This window comes from Dermacentor andersoni, chromosome 6 (genome assembly GCF_023375885.2).
Source record: "Dermacentor andersoni chromosome 6, qqDerAnde1_hic_scaffold, whole genome shotgun sequence".
NCBI classification, from domain to species: domain Eukaryota; kingdom Metazoa; phylum Arthropoda; class Arachnida; order Ixodida; family Ixodidae; genus Dermacentor; species Dermacentor andersoni.
In genome coordinates this window covers 41,844,976-41,871,432 of record NC_092819.1, presented here as the reverse complement: position 1 = coordinate 41,871,432, position 26,457 = coordinate 41,844,976, and the positions used below count along the sequence as shown (strand labels likewise).

Genomic DNA, 26,457 nt, shown 5'->3' with positions numbered 1-26,457 from the left:
TTCTGAAGATCTAATAATCAAATAATGTTTCGAAACAGTGTTCAATAATAATTCATTATAAGCTACACATACGTCATACTACAGTAAACAACGTTGTAGAATAATTGTTAGCTTAAGCTATGCGCTTTAGTGCTTTCACCTGCAGCTAACTTCCATTTTCTCACAGAGGACGCTCGCGGCGTTCCGTGAAAAGCGCGCGGAAAGACGGAGAGCCTCGGAGGCGTGTTTGATGTTGCTTTTGGAACGCGGCGAGGTAAATGGTAAATTGTAGGCATTAGTCTTGTCTCTTGACGTTAGGTGCTAATCAGCTATCTGCACAATGGATGGTGAGTGAATGCAGCAGCACTTGTGAGTTTGCCAGCGTTCTCATGTCTCATTGCTTAAAAATCATGTCTCCAATCAACAGATGCCGAGTTGGACATCGACGCCCTTGATGAACTACTTGGGCAAGAGCTTATGGAAGCGGGAGAAGGTCAGGGTCCTTCAAAGACGATAAGCGACCATAATACTTGCGATCGAGAAAGCGAAAATGAACCGGTCTCCACTGCGGCTATTGAAAAGCAGCTGCGTGAAATGCAAGAAAAGATGGATATTCTTCGGCGACAGCTCAAAAACCAAAGATCATCTGGCCAAGAAGCGTCCCAAGTTTCCGTAGTGCGAGCAAAAGGCGATTCCACGAGCAAAAACGGAGATAGTGGAAGCAGCACCAGTAATTCAGTCTCCACGCGAAAGCCCTTGAAGCTTGTGGACGAAGATATATTCAGTGCGGCTTCTAAAGACGATGGTAAGAAGGGGCCGGAAAAAACTTCAATAGAGAAAAGTTTCGTGCATTCCGGTGACACCGATTCGTCAGACGACGAGAAACGATATCCGACCGAGGCAGGTTTGAGCAAACTGGGCAAGAGCATAAAGAGAAACCTCGAAGAACGAAAATCGTCTGGATTTTCATCGCGGCCGCCTGTCGATACGTGTAAGTCAACGATGCCTCTTTTCCCTTTGTTGTATTCTACATCTCTCGTCGTTTTTCTATATATTTTTAGGGAAAGACAATAAGCGCAAAGGCACCCTTCAACTTGATGGGCTTGAGGAAAGCGGTCTGAGGGACCCTTACTCTGGCATACGTATTATGTAAGTAAACACCAACCGTCCCACGCTGGCTTGGCGTTTGACAAACGCTACAGTGAATGCTATCAAAATAACTGAACTTGGCCGAAATCAAACTTTCAGGTCTGTGCTACAGTGAATGGTTTAATTATTACAAATTTACTGCTCCGAAGCTGATTCTAGAAATTCTTTCTGCAGCACTATTTTAAACTGAACATACCATCTCATATATTGCAGAAAACCACTAGATTGGTAGAAACTAATTTATTTATTTTCAGAGCATTTGAAGAGAAAAAGAAAAGCTTAGCTCAATGTGTAGTGCCCTTGGAAGGCAAAAGTGAATGCATGTAAAAGGTCAAGGCCACTGAGGATGGAATGCAAAGACGCTGTATATACTAAAGTTAGGCTACCTGTTAAAGTACCCTGGTGGTCGAATTTACCCTGGTACGCTTGCACTGCAGCATTTCCCTGTGCTAGCTATTGTTAAAGGGACCCTGAAATGATTTTGACGATATTGTACAAACATACTGAGTCATTGGAGTAGGTCCTTGTGATCATTAATTGACGCATCGAAGTGCTCCGCGTAAAGCGTGTAATTTATTACAAGGTTTTAAAAATGTACATCGCTGCCGATCGCAGCACATTGCTCGGCGGAATTTTCAGCCGCCCTTACCCATACGACGTAAATCACCCAATTGACGGCAGTAGGGCGAGCTATCTGATTGGCTGCCCAGGTCGCGTCATCTATAATTTTCCCACCTTTATGGTGAAGAAATGATGTTCGTAATAGTTGGCATGTTAGTTCATTTGTTTCTATAAAAAGAAAGTAACAGAAAGAGAATGTGCAAGAACAATTTCTCACTACACTTAAGTACTCTCGGCACACAGCAAGCATCGTCTGCTTGGGCTACAACGTGCTCCGTCTTGACGAGAGCTCCGCGATCAGTGTCGGTCTGTCTTTTCACGAGCACCATGAATCACCTTTGTTGCGTTGTGGGCTGCAAGCGTAGTGACTGGCAATATGTCAAGCTGCGACATCGTGTCCCTCTGCAAAGCAGCAGACGAGCGGAGCAGCTTCAGCGCATCTGACTGTCACTATCCGATCGGCTCCAGAATTTGTGCGTTTGCGGCCATCCCTTTACACCGGAGGATTACTACCACAATAGCGTTTCGTGAGTCTGGTATTTGGGTAAACGCAAGTGAAGGGACAGGGCCTGGCTGCTTAACCTTGCTGTTTCACAGGATGAGCAGAAGCGCAAACGTAAATGATCTGCACGGTGCAGCCACCTAGTGGCACAGAGCTCAACCAAACACAGTAGCAGTAATGAAGTCTATTCTTCTTTGCTGCTGGTGCAAATTTTTCGCAGGAGCATAATCGTTAACATGCTGTTTTTGTATATGTTTAAAATGTTTTACACTTGGTTAGAGCAATATTAGCTCTTTGTTTGGCTGGTTAACCTCAGCATGAGGATGGACCATGCAGACCGATCAGGCCGCTCACGTATGTGTACGCTAAAGTTGCTTCATCAGCTTGAGTTTATGCCTCCACCCATCTGTCGAAAAGCCCAGCCTGCGTGTGGTTACCGGAATACCAGACACATTCAACGCTGCTACAGAATGCTTGCAACGCACGCTGCTTCGATAGCTCTCACTTGGGGTCGACGGCCAAGCAGCTGCCGGAGAGGTTGGAGAGGCTTCACGTGCGCGCTTGATCCTAGAGAACCGGAAGTAGACGACACGGCGTGCCATCATGAGGCAGAGCCAGTGAAGGCGTAGTTTAGCCCCAATCACTCGGTGAACGAGTTCAGGAGAAAATGCATGACTATGGAGGAGGCTAACTTGTAATCGTCCGTAGCTCTCTTAATATGAGATGCTCCACACAAATTGTGGTGTGAATGATTAACTTTAGCTGTACCCTACGCGTCTGCAAAATTTGTCCAAACCGTTTCAGGGGCCCTTTAAGGCTATTGTAGCTATTGTTGTTAGCTATTGCATTAAAGCCCATCAGTGAATCGAAATTTTATTGAGATAATGCCTTCGGGAATGCCACCTTATGCTAAATGCTTTATGCTGACGAATATGGCTTGACAGCTGTTTTTGGTCGTGCATCACAATAACTGGATATTACCTGACAACTTAGTTGCGGGACTAGCCTGAGGTAAGTCGTATCTACTGAGTTGTGAATGCTAAAATGATGCTTGCACTTTCAGACGGCCCCTGGTGTCATCAACAGTTATGGAAGCCCGTATGAGTGGAAGAAAAATGGTCAAGATGTCCATGGTACCCAGTTTTGTTCAGCAGAAGAAGATCGACATTGACTGGGTTACAGTTGGTGTGCTGGTCAACAAGACACCACCAAAGACATCCAAAAATGTCAGTATAATCATGTTTCTAGTCATGTTTTTACATTTAGTTGCAGCTGCTTGTTCATTCTTTAGTTCTACTTGTCAAATTTCCTCTATCATTTCATAGGCAAGCTGCAGAGCATGACATCACAAAGATAGGATGACAAGTAAAGTATTAAAAAAGATATATTTTTAGCTTTACTGCTAAGAGTGCGCTGGCAAGGCAAGGCTAACAGATCTGGTCCAACCATTACTCGGCAAGGATGACGATGTTTCATTGCTAAAAAACGCAATGAAGTGTCATCTGCTCTTTTTGTCTACATTATGTGTTACCATACCTTTCTGTTTGTAAACATGCAGCTTGTACCACTTCCTGGGATGGAGTTTACTTCGCGCTAAAGAGTAGTACTAATGCAAAACTCTTGCTTTTATTATTTAATAGGCATGCATTGTCATCTCACAATATAATATTTGTAGCTCTATTAAGTAAACAATAAATAATTATTTATTTGGTCACTTGATCTAGCCAGTACTGGTTTTGAGGTCCCCGTTTCACCCTTGTTCTGTGATGTTGTGACATGGTTGTAATCTCGGTTAGTTACGCACTAGTCTCCATGTGAGAACCCGTTTTGTGACATCAGCCCTTGCTAAAATCAAACCAACATAGCATTACATATGTGGACATTTCTCTCATCGTGCTGATTTCTGTCACAAGGCGCTGTGGTTATGAATCAATCACCTTCGTGGTCCTTACAATTTAACTTTAGTTTTAAGCAATTGTATTACCATTAAATTAAGCACTCAGTAAATCTAAGCATAACTCCCCCTTTCAATAGACCTATTTTTGTAGAAAGATAACTGCGTTACTGAATACAAAGATGATACAATTTCAAGCATCCTGCCCCAGTTAGAGGGACCAAGAGGTGAATAGGAAGAGGTGCGTAAATTTGGTTTAATATAACACATTTGACAAACACATAATGTTAAAACTGTATAACCAATAACACACGTAATTTGTTATTGGTGCTTGATCTGGGGTATCCACATATGCTTATACAGATCCTACAGATACAGGTATCAACATAGCATTAGCACAGATGTCTAGAATTTAAAATTTGGTACAACTGAGGTTGGTTGCCCACACAATGAACTGATTTTCTTTTGCAATGCTGAGTAATTCCAGTCTTGCCTCATTTTTTTGGCTGTGAGAAAAAAAAAATGTCTTGTTGCAGGGAAAGCCATTCTCAATATGGAAGTTGACAGACCTGCAAGACTGTGAAAACCTCGTCTGCATGTTTCTCTTTGGTGATGTACATGAAAAGCACTGGAAGACGTCAGTTGGCTCTGTGGTTGGTTTTCTGAATCCATCAGTCATGCCAAACAAGGATAGCTATGTAAGTTGTTGTTCTGAATGTATTTGTGCTATTGCATAAAAAATTTGCATGAGATAAATGAAGATGTATAACATTACTTCACTTTCATATGATGAAGAAAATCACCACTTAAAATTTAGCTAATGAATTATAAATTTCAGTGTCTGGGGCCATCTGCTATCTCACAGGAGCACCTACCACACTCCTGTGAGATACCAGACACCGCAGGTGTATATTACTGGTGTCTTGTGCAGACAGGGTGTGCAAACTATTAATAAGGTGTGCCTCTCTGCGGCTTTAGATGTCTCTGAGCAACAAAAAAGTTAATAAACGTCAAGATGCTGCTACACAGTGCAGTCTGCCTGCTTGCTTGATATTGGACATCCACTTAGTATGCGCACGTCCATTCCACAGAGCGGTCGAAAGGAGGTGTGCCTCAGTATAGACCACCCTGGCAAAGTCATGCTGATGGGAACATCCAAGGATTTTGGAACATGCAAAGGCAAAACCAGAGATGGTCAACCCTGCACCAATGTAGTGAACATGTACGTGTTAATTTTCAGTCCATAACAGCAAAAGTGAGTGTGGGACGTGTGTGTGTTTGGGGGGGACGGGGGGCCAAGTAGCTGTGGACGTACCTCATTGAAGTGACTGTGTGCACCAAAATAGCGTAAACAAAGATTAGCATTTTGGAGAATAGTGATAGGTCGTAAATGCCAGTAAATAATTTTTATAAGGGATTGCCTAGTGATATCTATGTTATCTAATAATGTAAGCTCAAATGAAATCTTACTCTTAGTATATATCGATTGACCACATGGGCAGGTGACATAATAGTTCCTCAATGTCTCACATAAGGCACCTAGTCTCCCTCACATTTTCATATTTTCTGTGCTTTCTCGCTACATTTTTTTCCCACAATCGTCTACCACCTAAACACTATATTATGTTATACAAGCCACGTGATGGGAAATTTCCAGGCCAAAGAAAAGCTTTCTGTAAAATATTTAGTTGTCAGTTGATGCCTTAAAGATGCACGTTAGTTATCTTAAATGCTGGGGAACAAAGTGCAGTTCAAATCTTTGAATAATCATAGTACTGCTCGATAACTGCTTTAAATGCTAACCTGTAAATTTATTAGTCATAAATAGAAGCATAAATTTGCTTGTGTCGATGAGTATTTATACTATGCCCATTGCTTCTGCAATAGGTTAAGTACAAAGCACCGATTAGTAGACTAGTATTGAGGAAGTACTCAGTGTTTTGCTTTGTTTTTGTACAAGAATCTCCTATATATGTGCAATTTCAGCCTGGATCCTAATTGCATGAAACATTTCTTTTAATAATTAAATTATGGGGTTTTACATGCCAAAACCACAATCTGATTATGAAGCACGCTGTAGTGGGGGACTCCAGAAATTTGGACCACTTGGGGTTCTTTAACATGCACATAAATAAAAATACAAGGGTGTTTTCGCATTCCGCCCCCATCGAGATGCGGCTGCCGCAGCTGGGATTCGATCCCGCGACCTCATGCTTAGCAGCCCAATACCATAGCAACTAAGCAATCACGATGACTTGCATGAAACTTTGCAGCTGAATCTAAATTTTCTGAATTTGTATATAGTTACATTATTGTGGACAAAATTTTTGTTCACTAGGTCAACCTGTCCTTACTGTGTGTACCACGTCAAAGCCGAGTACCGCAAGATGAGTTCCAAGCGAACTGACCTCCAGGCATCGTAAGTTTTGGAACTTTTTGTTTTTCTTATGTCATTTTCACTTTCCACTTCTTGTCTGATAGTTTTCAGCAGTTCATTTGAGGAAAGTGGGCTTGATTTTGCTGCTAGAGGTTAACTTCCATGGTTGACAAATGCGTACCTGCCAACCCCTGGGGACCTCAAAATTCAGGACGGGGGAGCAGCCCGCTGCTCTACCGCCTTGAGCGGCAGCGTACCTCCGGACCTAAATAAAGTTCTCTGTCTGTCTCTCTGCTGTCTGCAAAAATTAGGGGTGGAGATGGGGGAGGGGGGGTGACAAACGAAAGAAAGAATTCAGTCTCTGAAACAGCTCTGAATGGCTGCCAATACAATTATTAGGCATCTCGATGCTAAAACTGTGACCAGAAATGGTGCCTGATCAACCTTCTCTATATATTCGCTGCCTAACGAATACTGCCACAGGAAGCAGTTGTGCGCAGTGGAGAGTGCTAACCAATGAGATCATAGCACAACTGTCTGCTTTCGTCGGTCGCTGAAATCCAGCTTATTTGGCGACAATTCCCCGCAAGCCGCTCCGGGGACACAGTGGACGGCATTCGCCTGTTCTTGGTTGCTTGCATGGAGTGTGGTGTGACAAATACGCGGCAGTGCTTTGGACTGGATTTTCCCCGCTCAAAATTTGTCGCTCCATGGAAGGTGGCTTCAATAGAACACCAAGCATCTCTTCTATGCATTACATGACCTGCCCTATTCCATTTCTTCCTTTTAATGTCATCTAGGATATCCACTACACCAATTTGCTATTTCATACTGCCTTCTTCCCATCTCTTGATTTTGCACCTAGAATTTTGCATGTCATTCCATCCGAGTATGCTCCAAATATCCATAGCTGTATTACTGAACAAGCGCGTTCAAAATCATTTTCACTTTCACATGATGTAACATCCATTGCACTGCTTCAATGCATTGAAAGGCATGCACTGCTGTTATTAGATTAATGTCATAGCATTACGTCCACTACAGTGTCTTTGCACAGAGAAGTGCAATATACATTGATGTTTACATGTATTAGATTAATTTCATTGTATTCTGCAGAACATAGTGCAGCCTGTGTTTTTATTGCAGCCTCAAATCTTTAGAACCCTTCTGTCCAGTCATAGGCTTATAAAAGAGCAGCCATTTGGTTATCTTGAAAAAGAAATTGCATAAGTGCATTGTTCTTCGACTGTTGTCTCTGCACTCAACAATGTGTAACTGACACTGACAAGGAATCTATCACTATTCACAGATCTCTGTTGTGTACACTTCTCAAACTCATTTAAGCACACTGAAAGCTGTATCCCTCAAAATGATTGTTCAAGGCTATGTGCTCTAGTTGAGTTCCCATTCATAGCGGCCCATTAACCCAAATCATATCAGACACAATTGTTAGCTTATTTCTTCAAGAATGGTTGTCGTGCTCTTCCAAACATGCTGTAATGTTGACTGCTATGCCCAATGTGTTTTTAAGATACTCTGGTGTTGCACCAAGCGGATTGAAGCAGAAAGTCCTCAAGAACAGCCAAGTCATCTACGGGGGCCAGATGTTTATGAATCCCACGTGAGTCGGTCAATGCACTGCAGAGCTATTCAGTAATCTTAATATAGCTGAATTTAATCTTGTGTACGCGTTGCAGAGATTTATAAGCCCCACCCGAACAAATTAATGCTGTTTCAACCTGTGCTGGATCATCAGAAACAATAAATCTGTCCCTTAAGTCTTGCGGGATTGGGGACTTGGATACATTGATCTGGCAACCTCTGTCTTGCATTTATGTCATAGACACAAATGGCTTCTTGTGGTATGTGTCATGTGATGCTGCAGAATGCTAGCTCTGCTCTCTCAGCCTGTCACCTAAGAAATTAATTTTTGGCTTTATTTTAAACTACAGTTAAATCTATATATATTGAATGTGAGTATAGTGAATATAACCAAGTAATTACAAAATTTTTCTTGCTGATATCAGTGTGTAATGAGTACACAAATGCTTACTAAGAATACAGTCGAATCCACTTAAACAATATTCAAGTACCTAGAAAATCCCATTGCTATAACCGATAACTGTTATAACAGAGCTGCATGAAAAAAAAGCAGAAGGGATAAACATCCAAACATTAATTAGGCAGAAAGAAGTATAGTTGAACTCAATATTATTACCTGATTTAACAATACTTAGATGTAACAATGAACAGCCGCTTACTACAATGTTTCCATGCTGTATTACTGGCTTTAACAACTAAATCTGTGCCACAAAGAAAAAATGTGAAATCCAAGAAAATTATTTTAAAAATTCAGCAGAGACACTTAAGACTGCTTACGTGTGGGAATGCGAAGGCATTTTAATCGCTTAGGTGAAACGTTTTCAACTGATGTTTTCGACATGCATTAAGGTTATCTCTGCGGAATCATTATGTGTGTTTGTGTATATGTTGGCCACGGTTTGGAAACATTCAGACAATTTTACTGCAGAACGATGCATTTTATTTTATGCCTAATGGTAGGTTTGTCATGACTATGTCGTCTTCTTTTGTGTTTGCTTGCTTCGTCTTCTGAGACGTGCTTCCATGGGCGACCATGTTTCACAGATGCCGCTGAAGTAGACACTTCGGAGTGCATCCCAGTAGACGCAGCACCTATAAAATCCGGAGGGCAAGTAGCACATGGGAGGCAGTGACATGACGTGTGCAATGACGCACACACTAGGCACTACTTTAGTCAACCATAACTGTGGAGCCACCGTGGCATCAGGGGAAGCGCGCTCGTTCCGCACCCCGGAAGCCCGAGTTTGATCCTCACCCCGACCGAAATTTACCTAATTTTCTTTTTGAAGGCATTAATTTACTTTGTTTACTGGAGCCTGCCTGACAAACTTGATGTCAATCCGAGCGTTTCTTTTTTTATGTGTTTTTACTCTTTGTGCCATCGGCCATTTTTGGTACCATCTTTCGGTCACGCCGCCGATGACAACACCAGATTTTCGGATAAGGGGGCATATAGTGCTTTCGCATTAAGACACAAGCCGCTGCACCTACCTGCATGCCCCGCACCTTCACCACACCCGCCTTCGTGCGGTGCACCTCACAAGGCATAAAGGCAGGTGTGGTGAAGTCGTGGGGCATGCAGGCAGGTACGCTAGCTAACCTTTTTTTTTTTTTTTTTCCTACAAGGGTTCTGCATTGTTTATTTTTTCCCCCTTTTGGTACACCGCAGTAGCCAGCTTTAATTGTTATACCTTTGAACCTCGATATGCCGGACTTCAATATAACAAAATTCTCTATATACAACAAAGTATTTACCTTTGCGTAAGTTCTTGTCATAGAACACCATGTACCTTGAACCTCAATGTAACGAAACGTGTTTATACACGATTTCAATTTAACGGAATTTCACTGCCACTGCGAAAGAATACAGAGACAATAAGTAGAAACTTCCGCAGTAACAGATGGTCAAATTGTTGAATTACATGTGGCTGCTTGCAAATGCACCTCTCAAGTCGCACACCGCTGCACAACCGAGAGTGACTACCAAAGCAGAGCAGCGTCGTGTTCCATATAAAGTCTAAGTGCAATAAGATCCTATCACCCCTTGCGTGCTGTATGCTTTACGTGTGAGGTAAAGGGCACGAGGGAAAGCTGAGGAGGATGGTCTCTTGATGATTGTTGTCTTCCTGCGTGAGCAAGTGGGGAGGGAAGTAAGCTTGCGGTAATGCGATCAAGCAAGGGCGGGGGTGCCGGCACACGTCTCCTTTTCTAGTGCAGCCATGGCTGAGCACATACGCAGCCCGCACATCGTATTTTAGAGGTAGTATGTTGACCTGCTGCTTCTGCAAAGACTGGGCGAGCTGAGACAGCTGGGCATTGTGCACTGTCTTCTCGTGCATTTTAGTGCTGGAGGCAGTGTAATCTCGAGTTTCGGAGATGTTTTGAAACGAAAGATAGACAAAGGCATTCGCCCCCCCTGCTGGCGCTTTTCATGATAGCATCATCCTATTGTGCGCGACACCATCAGCCACGGGGGCTGAGTGGATGTAAAAGTATGGCTGGCTTCGCTTCGTACCGCCAACGTGAAGATATTGTTGACATGGCATGAAATCATATCTTTGGTCACTGACTCTCAAATTCAACAAAATTATTTTGTTTTTTCTCATTCAAATTTGCTTTTTTTCTTTTGATTGACGGATAATTTCGAAAGTTTGTGCGGCCCCTCCCGTGTAAGAAAAATCGATTGGCATCTGTACTTATTTGCATAATAGACCAAATTTCATTATAATAGTATTGTGAATTTCAATATAACGAAGCAAATTGTCAATTTTACCAACTTCCTTATATCGAGGTCTGTAATCGACAATGCGGCATGGGAGCATTGTGGTAAGCGATTGATGATGCATTGGCTGCTCATTGTTATATCAGATATATTGTTAAATCTGGTATAGCTATAAGTAAGTGGGTTCGACTGTACCTGATATCACAAAAGTATTTCCATGTCAGATGCAACTACCATAGGGATGAGGCTTGACTGTATTATATGCCCTCATAGCTGAGGCTCAATTGGCTGCTGTACTGTTTAGCATTTCAGCCATTTAAGTATTCTCAATAAATGTACTGTTGCACAATGTGCACCACCTGAAATCTAAACACAAGGTACTTTTAAGGAAAGCCAAGTTTCTTGTATATGCAAGAAACGAGCATTAATTCATGCTTCTAGGGACCACATGGTTTAGATTAAGCTATCCAAAGTTAAGCACAGGTATGGTTCATAGCAGAATTATGGCAAATTACACGGACAGGTACGCACGCAAAATGATTCAATGTGTTAAGTGGCTGGCCACTGCCTCTGTGATTCTATCGTGGAGAGGAGACTTAATGCTGTAGCATTGCCTTACTGCTTAGCTCAAAATAATTTAGTACATGTAATAGATTATGGCTACCAATTTCACACATTTTTTTTCTCATGCATTTGCTAAAAAAAAAGTTTAGTCTTGCACAAAGTGGATGGAACTGCAATGCTCAAATTACACTTTGAGTGTTAATGCTTTGAACTTTTTAGGGGACTCTTTGAGAGAAGCACTCATCAGATTTTGAACTTTTTTTAAACAAGCCCAAGCACTTATTACAGCTTGATTTAAATATGCTATTTGTCAAGTCACTTTGCTTTGCACAGCCATTTCGCATCTTCATTGCCGTTACTTGGAAATTTTAAATTATGTGTTTTATTTTCATGCAGCAATGCATGATGAGCTGCTCTATAACATATATTTCGTTGCATTTTACAGACGAGAGGCAACAAGAACACTTCGTACAAAAGACAAACTAGTGTTAAGCAATCTCAAGGTTGCCAGACAGGCAGAGGAGATCGAGAAGACGTCACGGCATGCCGCAGCACAAGCCGTTCAATTGAAGCACCTCTCCTCATCAGAGAACCAGGCCATAAACGCTGTTGCATCTAAGTCGGATTTTCTGTAAGTCTGCTTATTTAATTATTTTGATGGTTTTTCTATACACATACTTCATCTTGTTCTATTTAGCTTCAGCTTGTTTTGACCATTGCCAACACATATGAGACCATAAGCTCCCATCAGGTATCAACAGAAGTATAAAAAAATACTTTTTAATTGATGTTTGAGATACAGTAGAAACCTTGTTGATACGTTACCGTGTACGTTTTCCTGGTGCCACTGTTTGCAGTCAAAAACACAAAAGATGACCCATTAGCGTTACGCTCATATTTTACCGATTCATACATTCCCAGAACACACAATTTTTCAGCACTAACGTTTGGTGCTTCACCAAAATGTCATCATAAGATATGTTTTCTGGCCGCTAAAACACATGTAAACAAGCAAATGCGCGAGGTGCGTGTGATCGAGAATAGTACATAGTAGTTGCCCGTTGTGGCAGCCTCACCGCAATACTCGCCCGCCCACTCGCCTCACGTTTCACGTCAGCTCGCACTCAGTTTCTCATTTCGGTACCAGCTAATCTTCTCCGGGGTCCTCGCACACTGTAGTCACTGCTATCACCGGAAATCTTATTGCGATAGGCATCTTCACCTATCTATTTCATAGCGCATGGTGCCGTCGGAAGCGTAACGCACGCTTCTAATAGACAATAACCAAAATGTGACAGCATTCCATGATGCAGACTGCGATCGTATACGTTTTCCGGCTGCTGGATCCCGTATGAACAAGAAAAGGTGCGAGGCGCGCGCAATCGAGAACAATAAATAGCCATCCATCTCGCATGAAAACTACGGCACGCTCAATTTCGTTTTTCGGTACCAGCAAATCTCGGGCCGGGTCGTCGCATGCCACAGTCACAGCTATCGCCACCAAACCTATTGCGATAAGCGTCTTCATCTATCTGTTTTACAGCACGTGGTGCATAGTGCCATTGGTAGCGTACTGCGCGCTTTTAGTATAGGTGATAATCCAAACGCGCTGATGTTCCCTGCTGCAGGCGGCACGATGCGAGCATCACGTTTCGCTTCAGCGGCATCCTGCGTCGTCCACCAGCTTGACTTCGTTTTAGTTTCCCGTCGCCCTCTTAAAACACGACACGATAGGAAAACAACAAAACGCATCTCCGGCTGCAGGGGCACCACCAGCTGGATGCGCGTAGGAGTCTCATGCCTCAACGTTCCATGCGACGCTTCGCATTATGTAGATGTCAACAATAGTTGAGTCTGTCAAATTTTGTTAGTTACTTCGGATCGTGCGTTTTCCCGGTTAGTACGTCTTGCATTTTTTTTTCGAAAACGTATGAAGGAGGTTCTATCGGGGGCGTATTCTGAAATGATCCAATTCAGCGATAGTATCGCCTCAGCGATTATATCACTATTAGGCGCACGCTGATTGGCTGGTAGAGCAGAATCGGATGACATAGCTAACCTGATTTTGCTAAGACAACCAATCAGTGCGCGCAGATGTCAAAGGCGCGGCCAAGGCGATAGTATCGCCGAAGTGGATCGTTTTAGAATACAGCCCTTGTATTTGCTTAGCCATGCATGTGGCATCCTGCTTTATCTGATAAGGATTATGCGTGAAATGACTTGCAAACATGTAGAACCGATGTACTACCGTGCTCAATATGAGCTGCAAAACGTGACTGCTTGGCTATACGCTTTCGCATTGTAGCTTGAAGCTTTTTGTTGTAGCCAACGAAAACACTTTATGCAAAAGACAAACTGATCTTAAGGAATCTCAAGGTTGCCAGACAGGCAGAGGAGATCAAGAAGACATACGCGGTATGTGCTAAAGTGCACAGCAAAACGGTTGCGCGCTGTAGCTCATACTGAGCACAATAGTATGCAATGTACATGCAAAGTTAAAGCTTGCTTTATAGTTCTGGTTGCATTCCAGAGAAAAATTAAAGATGCCTTTTTTGCATGCAGCACATTGGCTGTGTAGATTTTTGGTTGTGTAGGAGTAATTTCATCCCTTTTATGACTGTGGGACTCATTTTCATTCTGGTAATTTCAGAGGCAAGGCATTGTGCAATCCCGGCGCTGGCTCTCGTAACTTCCTTCGGCATGTGGTTCATGAGAAGGACTCAACATCATCTGGTAATGTCTTGTTTTGTTATAGCTACATACATTGCATGTCATTATTAATAGCCTATATTTTCTAAAATAGCATAAAAAGCATATATGTATATCCTTCAGTCACAGTACATACAGCGTTAGAAGTGTGTATCTGCCCCAAATCAGGGAGTGGGCATTCACACACACTGCATATTTTGCCACTTTACACAGACAAAACTGATTGCTGTAGTGTTGTCTGCCGTAACTGCCATCATTGCCTCTTCTTTCAAATGTACAGCAGAATCTCTTCTTTAACATTTAATATTTGTCACAACCACTCTTTTTTGTTATCTCGTATTTTGTCATCAGCACATGCAGTTGACTTCCATTATTTCGACCCTGAAGGTACTGATGAAATTGATAGAATTAGCTGGTGTATATTATTAAACAAGTCGCAGAAAGAAAAAGTGCCAAATCACACCGCTGATTCACTCGACATTATTTGCCCAATTTTAACATGCCCCCGTATCTAACACACGCCCACATTCTATTTGTCCGAATTGGAAAACTAATGCAGAAATGGTATTACAGCTCCTAAACAACGTAACAGTTTAACGCGCACCTGATTTCTTTCCAGGGGAAATGGGCAAGGGTCTAATTCGTGTTGCACACTGGTATGGTATGGTATGGTAAACTTTAATGAAGTCCTGCAGATCGTGAGTCTTCACGAAGCGGGCTGCTCCCACGTGGGAACCGGAAGGCCGAGCCTCTCGGCCGCATCGTTTTGCCGCAATACATACGTGTTATGCGGTAAAGCATACAAACGTCGCGTAGGCGTTTTTGGTTGCGTATTTGATTGCGCTGGGCAGGCAATTCTCGGCCCAATTTTCATGAAAAAAAAAGGCGCGCATTAAAATGGAGTAAATGCCGCAATGATATCGTGAGCTACGGTTATTGGTTGAAAATCCCCATAGGGCGAAAACAGGCATTTTTGACAGATGACGCATGATCAACGCATGCACTGTCCCCTAAGCTCTGCCGGGACAGACTGCCAATAAAAGGACCTTATTGTGGTCACTGTAGGGGTTAGATGCATGCGTGCTGCTGGTCGGGTTTCAATTATCCGGTGAAGGCCAATTTTAACATCAGAATAACGAAAGCTTGGGCCCATAGAAATGCAAGGGCGCCAACCATGACCTTCAGTCAGTATCGAATTAGCAATTGATTAAAGAAAGAAAGTTAAATTCTAGCAGTTGTAAGAAACAGAATCTTTATGTAACACTTAAAATTTTCCACAAAAATTGTTGAAAGTTATTAACTAAAAAAAAAATTGAACCATGGCATCTACAAATTTGTAACTCTGCACTAAAAGCAGATAGTGCAATTATGTAAACTGCATCTGTTAGAGCATTTAAAACACACAAATTTGATGTCAGGTTAACGTGCGAGAAATTGTTGCAATACTTACAAGGGTTTTCCAAGGTCCTACTCGGAAGTTAGTGTTGTATTTGAGAGCAGTGTATAATAACATCAATTTTGTGTGCTTTAGATTTCTTAATAGGTTGCAGTTTACAGAACAGTGATATCATTATTTGTTACTGTGTTACAAAGTTGAAAACTTTGTAACGCAGTTTTCATGCTTTCTATTTAGTCTCCATCCTCCTATGCACTTCTGTCTTGTTAAAAACAATAATTGTTTTGACATGATTTTATTATTGTCACGATAGTAAGTATGGTAGCCCAGTGAGAGCAAGTAACGGTAGGTTTAGCTCTGTTAAGTGCCACGAGTCAAAATTCGAACTGATCCTCTTTTATCATTAAACTTATTTGCAGCAGCATCCTCAAAAAAGGAAATGGTATCTATCACTGCTAAGGACCTGCTCAAGATGCACAACGGCAGTGTGAAGTCACCTGCAGGGGCATCTCCAATTTCCGGAAGGACTGCCCCAGCATTGCAGGCAAAGTCACTGGGTGCCATCAGCCCCATTGACTCAGGTTCAGTGCCATTTCCAAAACTGACTGCTTTAACTCCATCTGAAATTGCTAAGGTGAGTCACTGTAAATTTGCATGGTAACATTAGATCCACTCCTTGTGTTATACAAGGTCTGTCTGGAAAGCAACGGGATTGGGTCTGCTGTGTGGGCTATGAGCGAAATAAAGATAAGCTGATTATTTAGCCGAGTAATATGATGCCTTGTTAGTATATGACTGTAATCGCAGCTTTCTGGGTCCATCTAGCTTTTCTTTTTTTTAACTCGTACGTCTTTTTTTTTTTTTTTTTCATTGCCTTTGCAAGCTGTTCAGCTCTAAGAACTGAGGAATGAATCGTGACCACAGACCAATGAAGCAACCTGAAATTTCTGATTCACTTATTCACTTGGAGAAAGCTCTGTCAGTACTGAAGCACATGCTTTGGCAAGTGTACAGAGATGATACCATGTCACACACACATGTGTTTGAATTGCACAAAAGGTTCGAAGAGGGGCACAAGGAAATGAAAAATGGCTAAAGAAGCGAGAGGCCTTCAACAAGCAGAAATCATTGCAACATCTACCATGCAAGGCAGATGTGTGCTGATCAGCGGTTGACTGTTAGAATGATCACCAGCCAGTTGAATATGCAAAAGGACTGTGTTTGGAGGATAATCGCTGAAAATTTGGGCATGCAAAAAATCTGTGCAATTATGGTGCACCGGCTGCTGAATTCTGATCAGCATGCATTGTCTGTATATCATCACAAGTCTTCAAACTGAGCCAGATTTCTCTTGTCGAGTAATTACCGGGGATGAGACGGCTTTTAGGTACGACCCAGAATCCAAGATCCAGAGCTGTCAGTGTAAGTTTGTTATTACCGAGGCCGAAGAAAGCAAGGTAGTCAAAGTCTACCTTTAGTGTCATTTTTTAGTGTCAGAGGCATCGACCTCAGTGAGTTCTTGCCACAGGGCCAGACGATAAATCAGCAAGCTTACAAAGAGATATTGTGCCTTTTGCTTTGCTCAGTACACCAGAAGAGACCGCAATCGTTTTGGGACAGATAGTGGCTGCTGCATCAAGACAGCACACCAAGACACAACGGCCTCAGCATCCAGCAGTTTCTGGCCAACACTGCCATTCTAGAACAACCGTCCTATTCCCCTGGTCTTCCCACGTGTCGCATTTTTATTTTGCAAGCTCAAAAAAATGATCAAGGGAATCTGTTTTGAAAGCTTGGAGGTCATGAAGAGGGCCGTAACAACGTAACATCAGCAAACTGGAGGAAACCATAGGGTTGGGAAAGTTCTCATACAAGAGCATTCTTGAGTGCTCAAAAAATATTTGTCTATTATATTGCATCAGATGTCTCAAAGTAAAGGTCTGCCATAGCTTTTCTCTGCACTTTAAAGGGCCCCTCACCAGGTCTGGCCATTTTGAGCTGACAAGCGCAGAGCACACAATGCATGTTAACGATCGTGTCTGCTAAATATTACTTCGCTACGTGCTGCGGAAAGATGTGGAATTTCAAACCGAAAGCCGTTTGCCCTTCCCCTTGCAGCTGCCATGCTCCAAGCTGGAGGGTGGCGTACACATGCTAGTGCGCCTACATTAGTGTATTCGTGCTGTGACATCACTCGAAGTGACATATGACCTCGAGAATTATTCAATTCACCAAGTCTTATTTCTGTAATCTGTTGCTTGAATAGACAAATTAAAGTTTAGAGAAATAATAAAACACACAAACCGAATGTCTGCATGTTTTTGTTTTACTTCGCACCACAGCAAGAGAGATGTACTTCCATTTCGTCTGCTTGTTCCAACGTCGTGCACGTAGACACCAAAACTATGTCATTTTCTATGGTGTTGTAGAACGGGATCAAGCTCTGTGATCCGCTTGTGTCTGCCTTAGTGTTCGTGTAGCACTGACTTATACCGCTAGTCAGGTGTCCTCGCGCATAGCATGCAAAATCGTGCGCTTCGCGAAACGAGACAATTGCAACAGCTCGCACATGACGCCATCAGTGGAAGTATGCCGCGCCGCAAAAAAGCAAAGAGAAAAAGAAATGAAGGCGGGGCCCCTGACATATGTGACACGCGTTTCTCGGCCTGGGAGAATGCAGGGAAGGAATTTTGCTTGCGGAGGCTGTACGAGGCAAGTGGAGAGAGTGTCTCGTTTGGCAGTGGCGCTCGCATCCTGAAATCATGGTTTCGTGGCACTGAAATAATTCTATCTCGGCTATTAATGAGCCGGTATGAAAATTTTTTTTTTGGCAGAAAGCTCCCTGGAGGACGTGTAACAACTTCCAGTGTATAGCCAAATTCGCTATGTGACATGGTGAAGTGCCCTATAAAAAAATTAAATTGTTAGAGCGACTGCAGTATTAAATTATACAAACCTTCTGAATGTCGCCAAATGGTGTGTTCAATAATTCAACATTCTGTTCATTGAGTCAAACTCTACTGTTGATGATTATTGCAATAGTGCTGACACTAGATGCAGAACCTTAAACTCGGACTTGGGCTTTCTTTTTGTGTCTACACAGCTGAGAGCTGCACAGAAGCTGAGTGCTAAAGCTCCTCTTGTGAGACAGGATCCTAATGCCGTGAGAAAAGACACCACGTCCTCTGAAGTTCAAGCTAAGATTCAAAGGAAACTTGAGGAACCTCCCACATCACGTGAGCATGGCTTTCATTTTGCAGCAAGAGCAAGATCAGGCATCATTTCTACTTCAGCGCTACAGTCATTATCAGAAGGAACATTTAGTAAATCTTACAACGAAACTACAGGCAAATGAGTTCATATCGAACTCATTTTATAAGGTGGCACTAATACATTCAGTGTAATACGTTCAGTGTTCAAGTAGTGCTCAGAAGCAATGGTGTCTGTGCATCTTGTCCACCCTCTGTGTCGTGTCCAATAGTAGAACCTCATTCATACATTTTGGAAATGACTACGAGAAAAAACTTACTAACTGGGAAGCTGTATGATCCAACATCACTAAAAAATATGGCAGACAAAACTGTAGTTGACATCTACGAAATGCGAAGTGTTCCACGTATCGTCGCAGCACGAGGTGTAGACATGCGCTGAGCTGGTGGGGCCCAAGCAGCCTGAGACATGCTGTGTCAATTTTCTATTGCTTAGTGTTTTAATACGGCGATGGGAAGCCAAAACGAAATCAAGCTATTGGGTGATGCCAGAATACTATTCCGCCAGAGTAAAAGATGACACTCACTTCGCACTGCCTGTAGCAGGAAACGGCGGCATGTTTGGGTTATCACCTATTAAAACCGTGCAGTGCACTTCGAACGGCAGTAGACCACACGCACTGCGAAACAGATAGGAGAAGATGCTTATCACAATAGGATTAGCTGTGATAGGGGATTCGCTGATGCCGAAAGTGAAGACTGAGTGTGTAGCAGCATTTTCAGTGTCATGGGCGGGGCAAGTACTACTATGGGGAAGGTACTCTGCCGGGCTCCTACTTCTCATGGTCGCACGTGCCTTGCGCTTTTTCTTGTTCACATTGGATCTAGTGGCTGGAAAAGGTATCACATGATCGCAGTTTGGTGATGCACTGAGTGTTGGTGCTGTAAAATTGTGCATTGCATTAACATATTAGCTGGTAAAAAAGAAGCTTAACTGTGATGAGTCATTGGAGTGAATGAAATACATCTCAAGCTGCTTGCTTTCAACCTTTTACTTGCAATAGCAAGTTATACACTTTGTGTTTGCACTTGTTTCTGACCCTTCTTGTGTGTCTAATATGCCTCCGAAATATGTTACTCAGCAAAATTTAGTTGCATGGCAAGTTCTAGTACTTAGTGTTTACACTAATGTGTGTCATCGTGTATGAATCCTCTAATGTAAATGTTATAATCGTATAGTATATTACAACCGTCATTCGCCAAGTGCATGATAAGATGGTGCCACAATACTGCACCTTGGCAAGCACGAGCTTCACCGAGTCCCATATAGTATTTGTACCTTGCAACTGTATGTTTGTCAATGTACAACTGAAGCAGCGATTGATGAGTTGAGCAGCACATATGTTAACGTACCACCATGTACAAGAGACACCTCAACTTCCCATTGCTGGTGCATTCAGCTGCAGTCTTATGGAAAGAACCTTTTATGTTTTGCTTGCATGAGCACTCTTTGCATTGTGCAGGAGTGTGAGTAAGTGCCTTATTTCTTATGGATTGAATTTGAGCTCATTTTTACCTTAAAACATGTACCAACTTTCCCGAGAATGCTCTTTGCTGCTAAACCATTGCAGCACTTGACGAAGGTAGAGATCAGAATTTTGCTGTGTCATACAGTGATGGCAGTCTGTCAGGACACAGTCATGCCCGTCACAGAAGTGGTTAGTGCAACTTCACAGGTAGTTCCTTTTCACCTGACGGCACATCTATTCGAACGCTTTTTTCAGGCAAAGAAACCCAAGATGACGAGTTGGTAGAAATGCCAGCAGCCAAAAAATCTCGTCTGGGGCCAGCATTGACTAAGGAAGAAGTGGAGAAGCTGCTTCGTCAAAAGTCATCTCATGCTCACCAAGTGGACGATGTAGGGCTCTATTCCATGCTGATGTTGTTATGCACTGACTGTTGAAGTATGCCTTATTTAGATTACATCGCTTCTTCAAGACATTTAGCATTTCGGCTTTCTTGTGTTACTTATTTGGATTTGAACAACAGCAAATGGGTTGAAGACATGGGTTCATCCTGTTTGGCGCCGTTCGGATCAGAATGAAGATGGCACAAAAGGAAGTTGCTGACTTCTCCTGCAGCTATTGCTAAATGCAAATGTGATGCAATAGCGTTAGCTGAAGCTGTTGCTAATACATATTCTTCGTTGTAAACTGGCTAGAGTGATTTCATGTCTCATTGATGAACAGTCTCATAGCCAAGAGAATAAGACAAGCAAACAAACAAACAAATGTTGATTGCGACATGAAACAGCTTTTCGAGTGATTCATTGTACTGTATTATGAACATTTAGTGCTCCTGTACCTGGCAGAGAATGCAGTCAAATGTGCTGCCATTACAGTTGCTCACCATGGATTATGTTTAGATGTCTGATACTTGATGTTCAGAATAGTCAGCGGGAAGTTTTAGAAGGTAGACTTAAAGTTAGTGAATGCTATTGGCCTTGCATGCAAAAAAGTGCAGTCAGACTTTGTTTCTGTGTATATGCAGCACGGACAACACTGCTTTTTGAGTACACTAACATTCTTTTACCATATGCAACCTTAGTGTGCCCGACTATAAGACTCTTTAGTAACTGTGAAGAATGTAGCTTCATGCAGTGTGTGATTGACTTATGGCTAACGGTTGTGTGTTTCCGTGATATGTTTTCAGATTGAGCAGGAACAGGAGGAGCAGTACTTTAGCGTATTGGAGAAGAAGGAGCAACTGGAAGAAAAGATGCTGTCTGTCACAGAAATACAGTGTGATGTGGTGTCCTGCAGAAAGGTGTGTCGTCTCGTGCTTCCCTAATCTTTGTGTCTTACTTTACAAAGTAGTAATGTGTAGAGAGCAAGACAAAAATTCTTCAACAAAACTGAAGATACCCTAAGCTAGAAAAACAAGTTTAGTAACAGCGAAGATGCACTATGTGCCTTTTTCGCAATATATTTGGGTCACAACAATATGCAGTTTTACGTAATAATAATAGTATTGTGAATATTTGGTTTAGGCTATGGCTAGGCTAAAATTTGAAGAATATCTGCTTTTTAGTGTAATGTTATGGATTTTGTTTTTCGACATGGTATAATTCTTGGTCTTGCTGTTTTTCTTCAGTGCAACTACACAGCTCAACAGGCATCTGACTTGTGCAAGAAGGAAAACCATGTCCTGAAGCACCATAAAGCTATGAAGCGTTTCTTCCGCTGCAAGGACTGCAGTCACCGCACAGTCACCTTTGCCCGGGTTCCAGCTCTCAGCTGCAGGTGAGCAAGACACAGCCACGTAAACATCACGTGCCGGGGCTCCAAATGAAAACAAGAGGTTCACAGGAAAACACAAAGTTGAAGTATAGAGTTGAAGTGATCAGCAGTGGTCGAAAACAGAATGTTTCTGGAGCCAACGCTCCAACATGGGGACTTATCTGCGTCAAGGCGATGTGTACATGTACTATTATTCCTGTGGAAACATTGGCTGCTGAGACACCTCTTATTCGACTTCTGTTGATGTTCAGGGACTGTCACATCCCAAGTAATCACCCATTCTCAAGTCATTGCACCCCCTTTCTTTTCCTAGAAAATGTCCATTTCACAGAGTACAAAGAAATTTTGCCCACCCTCACAAAAGCCTCGCAGAACATGAAATGTCGCAGCTTGCCTGACCACATAGTATGTGCCTTACAACAGCACTGAATTGCCCTGCAGTGTTTGTCTACGTACTGCTCAAAAAGCACGCATTCTGCTGGCTGGTTATTGGCCATCATCCTCTATGAGTTTGTCACGAATTGAATGTACTGATATTTTTTCACACACATCAAGTTTTCTGCACATCAGTGCTATTGGGTTTCGCTACTTGTGTAATGTGAAGTATATAATTTCACCGTGCACTAGTTGTGTCAATTTATGTAGATAATACTAAGTATACATCTATACAATGGTGTAATTGCGACCATTGACTATGTTTAAGCTGCCCACATTATGTATATATAGAGTAGCTTGTAGCTTATCTTAATTGTGAGCCTTAGGGAGTTTCACGGGGTGGTCTTGAGAAATCTCTGTCTGTTGTTTTATCACAATGAACTCCATAGCGTAATCTTTTAAATATGTGTTTTTATTTAAATATGTGTAATTATGTTTAAAAGAACAGTAGGTTGGAAATTAATTATAAGTTCATTTTGGTCAGAGGTCTGAACATGTATAATTTTAGTAAAAACTGTAAGCACATTCAAATAAACTGTTTTGAGGGTGTTGTACTTGTGACAATTTGTTAACTTCACTTGAGTTTCTCTCTCCCTTCCTTTTAGGAAATGCAATGGCTCCAATTTCGAAAGAACATCCATGGGAAAGGTACAGTACCATATTTGCCTTTTGTTACTGAGAAAGTGCTATTGCTTGAACACTGTCATGTGTAATGTGCGCGAATGATGTGATTATATAAAACTGCAGATGATCTTGCAATACCGTTAAACCTCGTTAATAATGAAGTCCGTCGACCGCGAAATTTTCTTGGTTATAAGCACCCGCATATATTTGAGGAAAAAAAAATTGCGATCAGGCATATCCGAAAGAAACCCAAGTGGGGTGCATCTGCCGGGCCAAAAGGTCTCCTGCAAATTTTGATGGCCCGTCGGCATTTTGCCGTGCCGACACAAGGCACGGGAACAACAATAAATACCATATTATTTTCACGTATTATCCGCGTCCTTGTATGAGGGCCACCCTCAAATTTAACAACCCGAAATGTGAAAAGAATGGCGTATACAACCCACAGAAATAACTGCACAGAGCAATGCTCAAATCTATATAAAAAGGTCTCGTGGATGCATGACACCTCCGCAACCTACTATCTTTGCCCAGTGGTTCTGTTCGCCACCTCTTTGGCGATGCTGTTATTCTTCTGCTACTGTGTAAAGGATCGATGCCGATCGCAGCTCTTGTGATGTGAGTGAGTGGATAAACTTCTATTGGGTCCTGCAAAACGCAATGAATTGTGATCCGAGTCCCGGTTCGCCAGCACTGCTTGCACTATTTATTCTCCAACTGCTAACACTGCGAAAGTTCTAGATGGCCATCCGAAAATCAGAGAATGGGCGACCATGAAAGAGGGGAGAGGGAGCTTCTACACGTGGAGGTGGTGTTTCCTAGGGCATAACGAAACTTTATATGGTGGAGAACATTGCCTTGGAAGTGTGGCTTCATGTCAGCGCTGCGTGTGCTGCCCTAAAGCCAAACCTTAAAGCGAAGTTTTCATAGCCGCACTCTGACTTTACTGTTAATTTTTTTCAAAGTTCTGGTGCAGTTTATACAAGCAAAAATACACCACATGCACTCGCTCATCGTCGCCGTGAATACGCAACCGTGGGATCGGTGTTAACACGTGGGCTCAACACAATGGCTCTCCGACTGCGGTCAAACTAGCCAAGGTGCTGGCCTTCTAGTGTGTGTCATTTCAAGTCTCACCACCAGCAGACTTTTCGGACATGGAGGGGACCGCACGTGGATCTGTATGCCATTACTACAGCCGTCAATTTAGCCTGTTCGTCTGATCTCATTCTCGATCACCGATGAGGTCTACGGGTGCGAACATATTGACGGCAAGCTTCCTGCAACGGCTTGTCACCGGCCGCGCTGCTTAGGCCACTAGCCCTAGCCGGCGCCGTTTCGTCGGGAGTCGGCAACCAAAGTTGCGGTTTTGGGCCATTCAACATGGCGGCAAGTTTGTTCATCCCCTCGTGCCTTCGTGAATGCGTAGCTCATGCCCGAAACGTTGTGCGATGTCGGAAATTTCGATTATTATGATTCTAGTGCTAATGGTAGGCGGCGCTGCCACAGGGAAGTCCGAAAAATCGAGTGTCTAAAAAATAGCTCGGCGTCTACATGTGACAATTTTGTTACCAGAACATATATATTGAGGCGCTGCTAAGCAAAATTCTCTTCGCTATAACCGATGCCGAGTTGGATAACACATTTTCGATATTGTTATAGCACTAGAATACTCCACTGAAATAAAGCCTGGCCTACCAAATTTCCTATTTAATTTGTTACATCAGTATTCGTTATATCGAGATTTGACTGTGTCGACATGTTGCTCATACACTTTTTCCTGTTGGCTGCACCTGCTCTTTAAGAAGACAGATAATGTATTATGGTCATTAGGGTCGAACAGTGGTAACACCTTTTGTTGCTACTGTTCCACGGTTATGCGGTGGTGTTGTGCACTGTTTTCAATTAGGCACCTTTGTTTGGCTCAGCTTCTCGATTTGTACTTTCTCTGCAAGTTTGCTACTTTACTGGATGTTGCTGTCTATTAGTCACTCCAGTTATACAATTCATCTCCTTCCTTTTCCAGCCAAAGCCTGGCCCCATGCTTGACAGCGAAAAATTACTGATTCGTGGAGAAGAGTTCAAGTACCTGAATAAGTGATCACACTGACTCTTCTTTTTCGGCTTTTGGCAAAACACCATTCGCACAGAAGCATTGTGCATGTCATCAAGCCCACTTTCATTTCTGCAAGCATTGTATCATGCCCATTGCAATGTTCATCATGCACAGTCTGCTAGAATACATGCTCATGTAATATGGGAGGCTCCTCATAAAATATAATGTATTTCATGATGCCAAAATGATTGGCTGCTCATCATAATTGTGTGACAAAGGGCAGTTTGTTCCACCAATTTTAAACATAATGTATTTTCTCTAATTTTACTAAGTGGTTTTATCTGTTTATCTTGTACAACATGTCAATAAAGAAAGATTAGTAAACAATGTACATACATAAATGTGACTTGTGTGCAATTCCTGTCAATATGTCAAAAACATTCTGCGCACTAGCCTTATGTCATCCGTTGTTATCAGCTTTTGTGTAAATCATTCCTCGATGCCTGAGAGTTATCAAGAAGGTTTTAATTAAAATCGTGTACCATATATTGTATAAGGACTGCACCTTTGTTCTTGTTTTTCACAAGTTGGATCCAGGTTTCTTGAATGTGGCTCATATACGAGTAAAAAGTAAGTAAATTTGTATATCCTTTCGAAAAATACACGACCTTGCTGCCTGTGCAACGACCTTGAGAATCCTCTATTTCATCTTTGTTAGCTACCTCATTTGTCGTCGCTTGCGCGTAACCGTTCAGCTGGTGCAGCGGGAATCTGCTTCATAGCAAGCGCGCTGTTACATGATACAGCCGTCCTTGCGTGCGGACTTGGACGTCACGTCGCGCGTGTGGTGGCGCGGTGACAAAAAAAAAATGGTACCGGGATTTTCGCACAAAACCGTGAACGGAATGTTTCAGTCGATAACGCTCGCGTACGTTTCGGGTGACGCGGGAGCGAATCGATAATGCTCGCTGCACAAACGTATACATTAAGCCTGCAGCGTGGTCGCGAAACGTATGGTGCATGGAGCCCATACGTGATGAACGCATGCGCAAAACGCGACAGTGCAAATCGCCGGGGTACGAACTTCGCCGGGACTTAAGTCGACGGGCTTTTCTCTAACAGTCAACTGTGGAAGTAACCGATGAGCTGAGATACAGAATAAATTTAATATAAAGAAACCCGGTCCGGGTTCGCCCCGCTTTGTTCTAGTTGTGTGCCGAGTCGAGCTACGTGACCAGCGCGGTCGTGACTTCTACTGAAGAGGATACGCGGCGCGATACGCACCGATACGGCACGCGATAAGCGTCTCGACGTGATGC

General features: G+C 42.7%; 1 protein-coding gene across 1 annotated transcript; it reads left to right on the top strand.

Annotated features, from left to right (window-relative positions):
* Positions 1-199: 199 nt before the first annotated feature.
* On the top strand, positions 200-25,537 carry Mcm10 (minichromosome maintenance 10 homolog). The gene is made up of 17 exons (XM_050170716.3): positions 200-326; positions 407-970; positions 1,041-1,128; positions 3,315-3,477; positions 4,682-4,843; positions 5,237-5,367; positions 6,484-6,564; positions 8,054-8,143; positions 11,856-12,041; positions 14,061-14,143; positions 15,935-16,149; positions 18,619-18,751; positions 20,509-20,642; positions 21,437-21,550; positions 21,878-22,026; positions 23,064-23,106; positions 25,109-25,537. Exons 1-17 carry the CDS (start codon positions 320-322, stop codon positions 25,181-25,183), a joined length of 2,418 nt encoding a protein of 805 aa, XP_050026673.2. The 5' UTR covers positions 200-319; the 3' UTR covers positions 25,184-25,537.
* The last annotated feature ends 920 nt before the right edge of the window (positions 25,538-26,457 follow it).